This window comes from Chiroxiphia lanceolata, chromosome 7 (genome assembly GCF_009829145.1).
Source record: "Chiroxiphia lanceolata isolate bChiLan1 chromosome 7, bChiLan1.pri, whole genome shotgun sequence".
Lineage (NCBI taxonomy): Eukaryota > Metazoa > Chordata > Aves > Passeriformes > Pipridae > Chiroxiphia > Chiroxiphia lanceolata.
The window spans coordinates 7,734,262-7,748,634 of NC_045643.1; the positions used below are offsets into that span (position 1 = coordinate 7,734,262).

The 14,373-nt window shown below is 55.1% G+C and overlaps 2 protein-coding genes across 2 annotated transcripts; both read right to left on the reverse strand.

The window, feature by feature from the left end:
* Positions 1-3,634: 3,634 nt before the first annotated feature.
* LOC116789402 lies at positions 3,635-7,517 on the reverse strand. The gene is made up of 7 exons (XM_032693207.1): positions 7,431-7,517; positions 7,100-7,248; positions 6,050-6,187; positions 5,662-5,776; positions 5,112-5,249; positions 4,692-4,858; positions 3,635-4,581 (listed from the first exon to the last, which is right to left on the reverse strand). The coding sequence occupies exons 1-6, from the start codon at positions 7,515-7,517 to the stop codon at positions 4,739-4,741; spliced, it is 747 nt and encodes a 248-aa protein (XP_032549098.1). The 3' UTR covers positions 3,635-4,581; positions 4,692-4,738.
* Positions 7,518-7,745: 228 nt separating this feature from the next.
* Positions 7,746-13,052, reverse strand: LOC116789403. Its single transcript, XM_032693208.1, has 14 exons — positions 12,383-13,052; positions 12,078-12,142; positions 11,712-11,963; positions 11,288-11,435; positions 10,983-11,047; positions 10,617-10,868; positions 10,193-10,340; positions 9,888-9,952; positions 9,522-9,773; positions 9,098-9,245; positions 8,793-8,923; positions 8,427-8,678; positions 8,003-8,150; positions 7,746-7,762 (listed from the first exon to the last, which is right to left on the reverse strand). Exons 1-14 carry the CDS (start codon positions 12,501-12,503, stop codon positions 7,746-7,748), a joined length of 2,064 nt encoding a protein of 687 aa, XP_032549099.1. The 5' UTR covers positions 12,504-13,052.
* Positions 13,053-14,373: the final 1,321 nt, after the last annotated feature.

The following is a 14,373-nucleotide window of genomic DNA, read 5'->3' on the forward strand; positions in this document are numbered from 1 at the left end:
GAAATGTCCCTGGTGCAGGTCCACAGAATAATTTCCAAGTATTCCACTGGCCTGGGAACTGAGTCTCTTTAGGGAAACTCTCCTCCATCAGCTCACTGGTGTGTGTAACAGCAAAGAGATTTCTTTTTTCTTCTTTTTTTCCTCCTCCAAAGGAGTTTGTTGGGTTTTGTAGCAGTTCAGATCCAGCAACCACCATCACTTCTAGCAATTCTCTGCTTTGAGAAGGACAATTAAACCTGCCTGCCCACAGCTCCCTCCCCCATCATGAATAAAGACACTCAAATCTTACAAACTCATGAAAAAGAGAAAACCCACACCCAGAACCACTCAGGCAGACACTATCACATGGAAGTGTTCAAAAAATGTATAGATGTGGCACCTGGGGGCACAGTTTAGTGGTGGAGCTGGCAGTGTTAGCTTAATGGTTGGACTTGATCTTCATGATTTTATCTTGTAGAGTCAGACCATGTTATATGTGTGCCTAAGTCCACCAGCACCTCCAGTGACCACATGTGCATGGGGTGGAAGTCAGGAACAGGGATGTAGAGGCAAAGTTATGTGTTTCCTAATAGCTGGAGGCTCAAATAGGTGTTGGGTCCAGTTGAGTTGGGGATCTGGGCACCCTCGTGGCAAAACAGGAGAGGGAAACGCCACAAGCTAAGCCTCTCCTGGGAAACCAGGTATAGATGGATTTCAGGCTCCATTTCTGATTTTCAGTATTGCCAGATGATAAAATAATGGATTTCTGGGATATCTTCTTTAAGAGAAACATGCCTTCTAGCTGCAGGGCTACTCTCTTAAAAATAAGTCACATGAGTTGCTATCTTTGCAGTTCTTGGTAATCGTTTGTGAGACAACTGTAAACTGATATATAGGACATGTGGCCTGGACTTTCTCCAGCCATTCGTTTTACAATGTTTTAACTGATAACTGGAAGTAAATCCATAATCAGAGTTCAACAAAACCGATGGATGAAGATAGTATACAGTTGCTTCTAAAGACAGCAAATGCCACTCCAGCAAAACCAGCCAACACTCTCACTTTCCCGTCCTCATTTTCTTCCTGAAAAAGAAGTACCTCCTCATCCAAACCAAGGGGCAAAACCCCAACAATTTCTCCATGTATAACAATACCCAGTTTTCCAAACAGCTGATGTAAGTGCTGCAGAGAGTGCACCCAGACAAGGTGCTGCAATGACTCTTGGGGTGGTGGGTTGATTTACAACGGCAACAGCTCCAGCTTTGCTCCTCACTTCATGAACACTGATGGGTATTTTGGCTCCCATCAACACAGGGTCATCCCAAGCACCCGGCCAAGCTAGGGGAGTTTCCAAAAGCCAGGTGGAGTCAGACCAGGAGCATCCACCAGCAGCCCATCCTCCAGCCCATTTCCAAGCCACAGGCCAGGAGGTCACAGGACCCTTATTCACAGGATCATAACAAAAACAGGAGCTCCAACAAACATGTTGCTGCTGACCTTAGGAATTTCACGGGGGCCTCTGCTCTCCCCCCATCCTCCTGCAATCATCTCCCAGTCATGAGATCTCTCAGAACTGGGATGGCATTCCTTTTCCCTTCAGTTTCTTGGCAGTTTTACAATGACATCTTATCATCCCCATCACGGTGGAGAACAAGCAGGGCAGGGAAGGGGTGTACAAAACCACTGCTATTTCTGTATGTGACTCATGAGGGATTGCTGTGGGTTTCATCTATTAATAGGACAGTTAAATTATGTTATGGCATGGCCAAAGCTCATTTTGAATGACCCTGTATTGGTTTTCTGTGGCCAGTGACTCTGCGGGGGAAGACCCACGATGGAGCAGACTGTGCCTGAAGGGCTGAACCCCATGGAAAAAATGACCCACATTCCAGCAGCTCATGAAGAATTGTTGCCCATGGGAGGGACTCCAGAGAGAGCAGTGTGATGGATGAAAAGACAGAATGGGAGAGATATGTTGCCTGGAAAAGCATTAATGGAATCTGAATGGACTTTTTACTCACTAGATAATCCACCCAGCAGACTGGCAGTTTTTCCCCAGTTTATTGTTGTGTGTTTATGAATCCTTGTGCACCCCGGTTTATTGTCAAAATTTATGAATCCTGCTGTACCTTCATATTGTCCCCATTTCTCCCTCAAGCTTCCCCTTTGAAAGCTGTTTATCTCTTCTTCCCTGCTTTCCTGTGCCTCGGTTACTGATTAGCTGTAGCTATCACAGTGCAGAGAGAGCTACCATTAGCCAGCTCCCTCAGATACCCGGGAGTTCCACCCATCTTTCCCCTGTCCCCCTACCACATCTTTCCCTGAGCTGTCAATCTATTGCACCTCCCCGGTTTGGAATCCGCCCCTCAAACCGCGGTTTTTTAAACCCTTGTTTCCCTTGAATAAACCAGCATTGCTGCACGAGACTTCAGCTGTGTCTGAACCCTAATTGCAGTGCCCGGTCTCATCCCCCCTATCCCTGCAGACCGTGGCAGGGCAGGGGAAGAACTCCTCTCTCTGAGTGGCAGAAACAACTTCTGATGAACTGATCATAACCCCCATTCCCCATCTCCCTGCACTGCTGGGGGGGGGCAGGTGTTTTTAGGATTTATTTTACTTCTCATTAACCTGCTCTGATTTTGTTAGTAATAGATTTAATGAATATCCTCACTTCAAGTCTGTTTTGCTTGTCATGGTAATCAGTAAGTGATCTCTCACAGTCCTTATCTCCACTCATGAACTCTTCATTATATTTTCTCTCCTCTGTCCAGTTGCAGAGGGGAGTGAGAGAGTGGCTTTGGTGGGTACCTGGCATCCAGCCAGGGTCAACCCACTACAGACCCCAACAATCTCACTTACAGCAAACAGCCACTCAACTTTAATTATCGTGGATAACAATGCTCTGACATCTGTTGAATTTAGAAAACTACTATCAAGGAAGTCTTGAAAACAAAGTTTGTGGAGTATCAGTTATAGGGTAGAAGCTGTAAGAACATATTCCCTAACCATGTGAAAATTATGGAGTCCTCACAGCCCCCATAGCCCTCAGAGCCTCCACAGCCCTCACAGGCCCCATTGGCCTCTCAGACTCCAAAGCCCTTTCAGACCCCATTGCTCTCACTGTTCTCATAGACCCTTTAACCCTCACTGACCTCGCTGACCCCATACCCCTCACAGACACCATACCCCTCATGGCCTCCATAACCCTCACAGACCTCAGATCCCATAGCCCTCACTGCCCTCATAGCACCCATAGACCTCACAGACCTCACAGCCGTCAGGGCCATCACAGCCCCCAGAGACCTCTCAGCCCCTCACAGCCCCCAGAACCAGGGGGAGTCTGGGCACAGCCAGAGCCTGACCAGACGCCTCACTCATCCCCAGGTGACAGCATCGTGGTGTGGCCATGCCAGATGTGCCCTTCCTGCCCTTCTGCACCCTCCTGGGAATCCTGGGCTTGCTCTGCATGGCCCTGGTGGGCATCTGGTGCCAGCACTGGTGGGGGTGCTTTTCCCTGGATGGTGGTACCCAGACATTCAACTGGCACTTGATGCTGATGTTTTCTATTTCGGAGGTGGGGATCACATTTCTTTTGAGGTGTGGGATCATAATTCCTCTCTTGGGTAGGGAAATTAATTTTGAATCCACACGTTGGTTGGTCTTGGGGAATTTATTTGCTTTTCCTAGTATACAGTGCTATTGTTTGAACTGCTGTTGCTCCAGTGGGAATGGAAAAGCCAAGCTCCAGAGCTTTTTATCCTGGTACCTTTCTGTCCTGACACGTTTCGTTTGAGAATCGTGACAGGACGTTTTCACCTTCGGAGCTGCATTTTGGGTTGTTTGTTATGTACACACCGCCACCTCGTGGAGCTGTTGAACACAGACAGTGGGAACGTCGGCGTGTCCTTGAAAAAGACGTAAATGTACCGGGCTTATCCAAATGTGAAGATCCTAAGTTGAAAACGTCCTCCCCTGCTGCCAAAGAAAATGTGCCAGAACAGAAGAATTTCACCGACCTTCCCTTCCATTTGCAAACTTGTATTTGCACCACAATCAAGCGGGAGTTACTTTTCCTTGCAGCCTGAAAACTGCACACACCACCATGGTACACGGCACTTTCAACCTCTGCTGTATGTAGCATGATGCACTTTCAGTCTTACAGAGTCCAAAAGGTCCATCTACTTCTCACATAGGAAAACATGTCCAGCAAACTGCTCCATGGAAACTTTGAGGCTTCAGCAGAACCACCAAAGGCCAAGGGGACTTAGGGCACTTTCTCTTCTCGCTGCACACCTGGGTAAGTGTTGCTGAGCACAAGGACCCTTTTTCCCTCTTCCCCAATGCCCTGTGGAAACTGGGCACCAAAAAACCCTCCTGAGCCTCTGTCTGTGACAACAGGAATTTTATATTCCCATGCTGGGGTAAAGGAAAGTGCTTGCAGAGAAGGGGTCTTCCTCGCAGGCTCACGTGGTCCCAGCACACATAGCTTCCCACATCAACTCTCCACAGAGCTCTGGCAGCACAGAAACTGCTCTGCAGAGCAGGTCTGAAATGCCAGGCTTGAGATAGCGGGGCTGATGTCATTCTTCATACCTCCGAGGGCTGGAACAGGGAGGAACAGAGCCAAGGTCAGAGCCTAGATCTGTGGTGACCTGAGAAACCCCTCCAGCCAGGGCCATCCCACCCGTGGCTGCAGGGGCACAGAGCCTTACGTTTTCAAAGAGTGGCTGGAGCGCCTCAGCCAGCTGCAGGGCTGGTGTCAGATGTCTTTCTCCGAGGACAGAAATTCGAGGACAGTGGCAGTCATCCTGACCAGCTCTCTGTCTGAATCCCACAGGAGCTCCTCAAGGCGTTCAGTCAGGCTGCCCATTCTTTTGGCCTGTGAGGAACACAATGCTGTGCTGTGAAGCCACGAACGGCTGCACCACCAACCCCGCTCTGGTGGGGCAGCCCCACGTGCTGCTGTGGGGCCTGGAGGCCAAAGGCCTGTCCCAAAGGGCTTGGGCAGCTGAACGGGGAGGCAGCAGAGCTGGGAGCAGCTGCCACAGCTCCCGAAGCCCAGCCAAGCCCAAGTGACTGCGTTCCCCAGCCCCAGGATTCCAGCAGGGCTTCAGCCCCTGCCCCCTTCTCACCATCACGGGATCCTGGCTGAGCACCATGAGGCCTCTGAGCACTTGGCGACGCATCTCTGGGCACTCACTCCACAGGTGCCCTGAAAGGATCTGCAGGATGCTTTCACCACATTCAGTCACATCCAGGTACACCAGGACCTGGAAGGCACAGAGCAGTGACGGGGTGCCCAGCTGGCAGGAGCCCAGACCCGCACAGGGCTGGGCCCAGGCAGCAGCATAGGGTGCAGCACCATCCTGAGTAGCCCTGCCCAAAAGCAGCAGTAGCTCTGCAGAGCCCCCAGGCTCCCTGCCCTGTGCAGGCCACGTGCCCACTCCTCTGTGCCACCGAGCCATCTGCAGCCTCGGATTCCTTGGCCTTGAGGAGCCATGAGGGAAGCGCGAGTGCTGGCAGCAGAGGGACCCAAAATACAGCTGGGGACAAGTGTCACCCCAGGAGCAAGGGGCCAAGGGCACACAGTGGAGAATCCCTCTGCCCCAGCTCCATTCACTGGGCTTGCCTTGCAGAGAGGTGGAGACAGCTCGGGGAGGCAGTGCTCGCCATCAGACTCACCTCCACAAGGAACGCCATGGCAGGGAGCTCCCAGGGACACATCTCCTTGCTGAGCAGCTCCAGGAGGCAGCACACAACACTGCAACACCAGGGTGCGCAGATACAGACCATCTCCCTGGCAGGGGGGAAAAGGCACTGTCATCCCTGAGCTGGGTGACCAAACCTCTTCTGGGACTGACTCACAGAGGCCTGGTCTTTCCCAGTACCCTGGGAGGGGACAAGGGCACTTTGGGAGGTGGCTCCTCCTGTGCACCCGCCTCTCCCAGCCTTTTCCACTCTCAGCCATTCTTCGGTGACAAAGCCCTCTCACCCACAACCATGGGCACTGTGTGTGGTGCCCCATGCACAGGCAGAAATGACAGGGGCAGCGGGGACAAGGGGGTCTCACCTGGCCAGCAGACCCACTGCATAGTGGTGGGAGTCAGTGTCGAGCAGCGTGTCCCAGCCACACTTGCGTTCCAGTGCCATCACCACACCCTCACACCGCAGATGGCGCAGCAGGGCTTTGATGGTCAGCACTGCAAACCTGTGTGCAGAGCAAAGCCCAGGTCATGCTGAGAGCCCTGGTCCCAGCCCCTCCTGGGAGGGACAGGAGGACTGGGGTGGAGCACCTGTTAGGGTTGGTGGGAAGGCTGTGTTGGTCCTGGCATTCCCTCCAGAAGGCGTTGTCCTCCTCCAGCCTATGTGCTGCGTTGAAGAACACTTGGAAGAGGCACAAAGAGGCTGGGGAAGCACTCCCTCACTGTACGTGGGCACCAGGGCAGCTGGAGGATCGTCCACAGCACCACGTTTGCCTGCAAAAGAGTAAAACATCTGGAGACAGCACTCAGTGCTGAGACATCCACACGGCAAGGCCCGAGCGCGGGAGAGAGAGGCCAGGGGAGACACAGGAGGAGCACCTGGCCTGGTGCCCCTGAACCTGCCCCTAACCCAGGTTTCCAGCCCAGTGCCTGAGGCAGGGAGATGCAGTGCTGGGGGAGGATGAAGAGCTGCCCTGGAGGCGATGTGGGAGTGAGCAAAGTCCAGTTCCAGCAGGGCAAAGACATCTGTTTCATCCCCATCAGAGGTGCACATGCTGCAGGTTGGCCAGCTTCCCAGGACAAGGGCAAGTATCTCAAGCACTGACTGTGCAGTCCCACTTGAGAAGATGATCGTCCTCCACGTGGTCGCAGCAGCTCTGCAGGGTCAAACTCTGTGTCAGCAGGGTCTAAGCCACAGTGCCACGGCCTGGGCAGCTCCCAGTCCCAGGTGACAAAGCCACAGCAACCTGAGGAGCAAGGAGGGCATGTGGGAGCAGGATCTGTGGCTGGCATGCCAGGGCTGAGAAACAGGGGAGTCAGAGGCTCCTGGAACTCTCAGCCTGACAGACACCTGGGATGGGCTCTACAGGGTGATGAGCTGGTGAGCCCTGAGCCCTCGAGGCAGGGGGGCCCCATACCTGTCACATGATGGGGCAGAGCACAGCAGAGTCACCACCACATCCACAGGGTGTGCCTCGGCCAGATCCAGAAGAGTCTTGTCTAGTCTGTGCTCAGGAGACACACTGGACATGAGCCACCGGTGGATGTACCTGACGAAGGCTGGCACCTGGAGGGGGCATGGGGGAGATTTGGAGAGCTGCCAACTTGCCCAGCTTCTCCCAAGAAGTGCTTCCCTTCCCACCATTCTGTGCTGGCCTCAAAGGCTGAGGGGGCCCAGCGGATAGCGGATCCGGCGTGAGGGGCTGCACAACCCCTGGGGGGCTTGAGCCCTGGCCACAGGCTGCTTACTTTCTTGGGATTGGAGACACCATTTTCCATGAGCAGATCCAGCAGGACAGCACTGGTTTCAGCATTGTGGAGGTCAGAGTTTGCCATGCCCCCAGTGCCCATGGCAATGGTCTCTTCCCTCCAAATGCACCTGGTGAATTCAAAAAACATGTGCAGGAGAAAGGCAGGAAGAACAGTGCCATGAGAATGCGCCATGGAGAGCTCTGACAGCGATGCTCGGCTGAGCAGTGACAGCAGGCCCAGCCGGGGGGGGATGGCCTCAGGTACCTGTGCTGTCCTGCGGAAGCGGCCCCGGGCGCGGTCCTGCTCCTCTGTTCAGTCTTGGCCTGGATCTGGCAAAGAGAGAGCGCAGTCAGAGCTGAGGGGCTGCAGGAGGGGCCAGAGAACACAGCCCAGCCCTGCACTCCACAGGCAGGGCAAGCCCCGGGATGCCCAGTGCATGGAGCTGCTGGGGGATCAGCCCCCGCCCCTATTCTCTGCTCCCTTTCCCTGGGCATGTCCACAGAGGGTGGGATGGGAAGAGGCTCAGCCAGCTGCAGCCACCAGTCCTATGGCCCAGCTCTGCCACTCACCCTCCTGCAGGGGCTGGAACTGCTCCACATCCTCAGGGTGCTGTGCTGGGGCAGGCCCAGGGCTTTCCTCCTTCCTCTCCTTCAGCCAGGCCAGCTTGGGCACCCTGGGGGGTCTCTGCTCCATGCCTCTGTCTGGCTCCACGGCTTCCTGCAGGAGACATGGCACAGAAAAGCTCTGGGTCACCAAGTCCTGCACAAGTGCCTTGAAAGCTCCTGCAACAGAGGAGGTTTGAGAAGGCTCCAGGTCATGAAGTCCCACAGTCTGGCCAGGAGGGGACATGAGGGAGTTGGAGAGTTGCCAGAGGGAGCAGTGTGCCCAGTTTCCCCCTGAGAAGTGCTTCCCTTCCCACCACACTGTGCTGGCCTCAAAGGCTGAGGGGCCCCAGCAGAAGGGCCACACAATCGCTGGCCACAGGCTGCTTACTTGAGCAGAGACAACTCTCTCCTCAACAAAGTCCAGACTTGGAGCACCGGCCAGGCGCTGAACAGGCGTGCTGTCGGTGTTCATCAGTTCATCGGTCACCGCGGTGTCACAGGTTGCTGTGCCATCAGTTGACACGGTGCCGACATCAGGCTTTGCCTTGAGCTCGTTCGGCGTGGGGTCAGGCTGTGCCATGACCTCGGTTGGTGTTATCCCGGTCTTTCTACGCCGAACGCCCAAGACTTTCAGAAAGGCCTGCAGGAAAACAAAGGGCAGGGAAGAGAGGGATGTGCCCTGGAGAGCTCCAACAGCAGTGCTCGGCTGAGCAGTGACAGCAGGCCCAGCCTGGGGGGGAATGGCTGTAGGTACCTGTGCTGCCCTGTGGAACCGGCCACGGGCACGGTCCTGGTCTTCTGTCTGGACCTGGCCTGGATCTGGCAAAGAGAGAGCGCGGTCAGAGCTGAGGGGCCGCAGGAGGGGCCAGAGAACACAGCCCAGCCCTGCACTCCACAGGCAGGGCTGGCCACGGGATGCCCAGTCCATGGAGCTGCTGGGGGATCAGCCCCGGCCCCTATTCCCTGCTCCCTTTCCCTGGGCATGTCCACAGAGGATGGGATGAGAAGAGGCTCAGCCAGCTGCAGCCTCCAGTCCTATGGCCCAGCTCTGCCACTCACCTTCCTGCAGGGGCTGGAACTGTTCCACATCCTCAGGGTGCTGTGCCAGGGCAGGCCCAGGGCTTTCCTCCTTCCTCTCCTTCAGCCAGGCCAGCTTGGGCACCCTGGGGGGTCTCTGCTCCATGCCTCTGTCTGGCTCCATGGCTTCCTGCAGGAGACATGGCACAGAAAAGCTCTGGGTCATCAAGTCCTGTAGAGGTGCCTTGAAAGCTCCTGCAACAGAGGAGGTTTGGGAAGGCTCCAGGTCATGAAGTCCCACAGTCTGGCCAGGAGGGGACATGAGGGAGCTGGAGAGCTGCCAGAGGGAGCAGTGTGCCCAGTTTCCCCCTGAGAAGTGCTTCCCTTCCCACCACACTGTGCTGGCCTCAAAGACTGAGGGACCCCAGCAGAAGGGCCACACAATCGCTGGCCACAGGCTGCTTACTTGAGCAGAGACAACTCTCTCCTCAACAAAGTCCAGACTTGGAGCATGGGCCAGGCGCTGAACAGGCGTGCTGTCGGTGTTCATCAGTTCATCGGTCACCGCGGTGTCACAGGTTGCTGTGCCATCAGTTGACACGGTGCCGACATCAGGCTTTGCCTTGAGCTCGTTCGGCGTGGGGTCAGGCTGTGCCATGACCTCGGTTGGTGTTATCCCGGTCTTTCTACGCCGAACGCCCAAGACTTTCAGAAAGGCCTGCAGGAAAACAAAGGGCAGGGAAGAGAGGGATGTGCCCTGGAGAGCTCCAACAGCAGTGCTCGGCTGAGCAGTGACAGCAGGCCCAGCCTGGGGGGGAATGGCTGTAGGTACCTGTGCTGCCCTGCGGAAGTGGCCACGGGCACGGTCCTGGTCTTCTGTCTGGACCCGGCCTGGATCTGGCAAACAGAGAGCACAGTCAGAGCTGAGGGGCTGCAGGAGGGGCCAGAGAACACAGCCCAGCCCTGCACTCCACAGGCAGGGCCGGCCCCGGGATGCCCAGTCCATGGAGCTGCTGGGGGATCAGCCCCGGCCCCTATTCTCTGCTCCCTTTCCCTGGGCATGTCCACAGAGGATGGGATGGGAAGAGGCTCAGCCAGTTGCAGCCACCAGTCCTATGGCCCAGCTCTGCCACTCACCTTCCTGCAGGGGCTGGAACTGCTCCACATCCTCAGGGTGCTGTGCCGGGGCAGGCCCAGGGCTTTCCTCCTTCCTCTCCTTCAGCCAGGCCAGCTTGGGCACCCTGGGGGGTCTCTGCTCTATACCTCTGTCTGGCTCCATGGCTACCTACAGGAGACATGGCACAGAAAAGCTCTGGGTCATCAAGTCCTGCAGAGGTGCCTTGAAAGCTCCTGCAACAGAGGAGGTTTGGGAAGGCTCCAGGTCATGAAGTCCCACAGTCTGGCCAGGAGGGGACATGAGGGAGTTGGAGAGCTGCCAGAGGGAGCAATGTGCCCAGATTCCCCCCGTGAAGTGCTTCCCTTCCCACCACACTGTGCTGGCCTCAAAGGCTGGGGGGGCCCAGCAGAAGGGCCACACAATCGCTGGCCACAGGCTGCTTACTTGAGCAGAGACAATTCTCTCCTCAACGAAGTCCAGACTTGGAGCATGGGCCAGGCGCTGAACAGGCGTGCTGTCGGTGTTCATCAGTTCATCGGTCACCGCGGTGTCACAGGTTGCTGTGCCATCAGTTGACACGGTGCCGACATCAGGCTTTGCCTTGAGCTCGTTCGGCGTGGGGTCAGGCTGTGCCATGACCTCGGTTGGTGTTATCCCGGTCTTTCTACGCCGAACGCCCAAGACTTTCAGAAAGGCCTGCAGGAAGACAAAGGGCAGGGAAGAGAGGGATGTGCCCTGGAGAGCTCCAACAGCAGTGCTCGGCTGAGCAGTGACAGCAGGCCCAGCCTGGGGGGGAATGGCTGTAGGTACCTGTGCTGCCCTGTGGAACCGGCCACGGGCACGGTCCTGGTCTTCTGTCTGGACCTGGCCTGGATCTGGCAAAGAGAGAGCGCAGTCAGAGCTGAGGGGCCGCAGGAGGGGCCAGAGAACACAGCCCAGCCCTGCACTCCACAGGCAGAGCCAGCCCTGGGATGCCCAGTCCATGGAGCTGCTGGGGGATCAGCCCTGGTCCCTATTCCCTGGTGCCTTTCCCTGGGCATGTCCACAGGGGATGGGATGGGAAGAGGCTCAGCCAGCTGCAGCCTCCAGTCCTATGGCCCAGCTTTGCCACTCACCCTCCTGCAGGGGCTGGAACTGCTCCACATCCTCAGGGTGCTGTGCCGGGGCAGGCCCAGGGCTTTCCTCCTTCCTCTCCTTCAGCCAGGCCAGCTTGGGCACCCTGGGGGGTCTCTGCTCTATACCTCTGTCTGGCTCCATGGCTACCTACAGGAGACATGGCACAGAAAAGCTCTGGGTCATCAAGTCCTGCAGAGGTGCCTTGAAAGCTCCTGCAACAGAGGAGGTTTGGGAAGGCTCCAGGTCATGAAGTCCCACAGTCTGGCCAGGAGGGGACATGAGGGAGTTGGAGAGCTGCCAGAGGGAGCAATGTGCCCAGATTCCCCCCGTGAAGTGCTTCCCTTCCCACCACACTGTGCTGGCCTCAAAGGCTGGGGGGGCCCAGCAGAAGGGCCACACAATCGCTGGCCACAGGCTGCTTACTTGAGCAGAGACAATTCTCTCCTCAACAAAGTCCAGACTTGGAGCATGGGCCAGGCGCTGAACAGGCGTGCTGTCGGTGTTCATCAGTTCATCGGTCACCGCGGTGTCACAGGTTGCTGTGCCATCAGTTGACACGGTGCCGACATCAGGCTTTGCCTTGAGCTCGTTCGGCGTGGGGTCAGGCTGTGCCATGACCTCGGTTGGTGTTATCCCGGTCTTTCTACGCCGAACGCCCAAGACTTTCAGAAAGGCCTGCAGGAAGACAAAGGGCAGGGAAGAGAGGGATGTGCTCTGGAGAGCTCCAACAGCAGTGCTTGGCTGAGCAGTGACAGCAGGCCCAGTCTGGGGGGGAATGGCTGTAGGTACCTGTGCTGCCCTGCGGAAGTGGCCACAGGCATGGTCCTGGGCTTCTGTCTGGACCCGGCCTGGATCTGGCAAAGAGAGAGCGCAGTCAGAGCTGAGGGGCCGCAGAAGGGGCCAGAGAACACAGCCCAGCCCTGCACTCCACAGGCAGGGCCAGCCCTGGGATGCCCAGTGCATGGAGCTGCTGGGGGATCAGCCCTGGTCCCTATTCCCTGCTCCCTTTCCCTGGGCATGTCCACAGAGGATGGGATGGGAAGAGGCTCAGGCGGCTGCAGCCACCAGTCCTGTGGCCCAGCTCTGCCACTCACCTTCCTGCAGGGGCTGGACCTGCTGCATCTCTTCAGGCTTTTGTGCAGGGGCAGTCCCAGGGTCTCCGTTCTTCTTGTTCCTCCTGAGAACCTTGCACAGGCTGAAGCGTCTCCCTGCCATCCTACAGCTGGGCCTCAAGGGCACCTGCTGCAGGGATTGGAGACGCCAGGGAAAAGCTCTGGGGCACGAAGCCCCAGAGAATGGCCTCGATGGCACCTGCCGCAGGGATTGGAGACACCGCAGAAAAGCTCCGGGTCACCAAGTCCCGCGGTCTGGCCTCGAGGGCGCTTGAACCACAGAGAAGACTCCAAAAAGCTCCGGATCAGTAAGGAACGAGTTGGCTGCACGGGGGCTCCGCACAGCACCGCTCTGTCCCGTCTGTCCCGTCGCACGCTCCGAGGAGCACTGAGGCGTCGCCACGTCACCACCAGTATTAAATAATCACATGTCACAAAGGGCCCTGTGACACCCTGCCCCATTCCATCCATTGACAATGCCCACTGTGTCACAAAGGGCCCTGTGACACACTGCCACGTGCCCTGGGGCCTCCCCCAGCCCAGCCAAGCTGCCCTAGGTCAGAAGGAATCTGTTTTCCAAAGCATCTAAGACAGCTGAACGTGAACTTTAGGCACAGACGAAAAACTAAGCAAACCCTCCCCTGCTGTGCCTGCCCACAGCAGCAGAAGGAGCCCCCTCGGCTGCGCTGCCGACGCAGCTGCAGCGGGAAGGCCACGGGGCCTCCACAGAAGCTGGCATGGGCTCCTTGGGAGAAGTCCCGGCTGGTGACCCTCCCAAACACAGGGCTGTGACACACAGAAGGAACCTGTGGGCAAGGACACCAATGCTGTTCTGACCCCATTGGCCAGGGCTGCACCAAAATCAGCAGCTCCGGCAAGTCCCCGCCCAAGGAGACCTGCCACCGCCCCGTGTCCTGGCAGGACAAAGCTACACCCTTATGGTCCCATTAGCCAAAGGCACAAGCAGACATGAGCCAAGATGGTACAGATTTTTTAGATATTAAGATCAAATAACTGGTTTTCAGTATTCTTTTTTTAGAGCACTGCTAGTTAAGCTTGCATGAAATGACAACCAAATAAAAGAGAAAACTTAAAAGAAACTGCTGTGGAGTCAGAGAGATATATTCCATCAGCATATTCAGCATCTCTCAATTGCCTCATGGCAGCTTCAAAGGATAGAAAACCAGCTTCTAGTTAGAAGGAAAATTTTCAGTTTAAAAATATTATTTCCCTTATGAACACTGGGAATGTTGTTCAAAAAGAATAAGAGTATATGTGTTTAGTTCACTAAAAAAAAAAAAAAAACAAAAAAAAAAAACAAAACAAAAAACAAGAATGAAGAAATAAACTTCTTTTTAATCTTACTTCAAAAACACAATGATGGACCAGTTATCCTATCACCAACCATGGCCAACAGCAGGTGTCAGGTATAGTTCAAACCTATACTGGTATTTTCCCACTGTCCAGATAGACAGAACTGGTCTCTGTAGGTGACTTAGAATCACTCAGCCTATATATACTGTGACTGAAAATAGTGAGGTGCACATGTTTTGTAACAAGAATAATTTAAATATTAGCTAAACAGATAATTCCTAAATGCCAGATAAGACACATTTTCATTTATTCATCTACATTCATTTATTTGGAATAAGTATTTCAGGAATGCAAAGCAAAGATGTTCTTTTAGGTATCTAATACTTATTCGTTCTTTTGAAAATGCTATATTTTTAAAAAGCAGCAGAGTGGATTAAGAGAAAATAATCCCACCACTGACAAAAGCCTGTCATGGTTTGAGATAGCCCCAAAATCCAGTTCCCTAGCTCCATTCCCTCTCCCACATCTCAACCCAATGTGAGATGGGTTTTTTCCAGACAAAACACACCAGACTCAAAGTGGGGGAAAGGGAATATATTACAATGACTGTACAAATAAATATTATAACACATTATACACATGATCACAACTATCTCTAC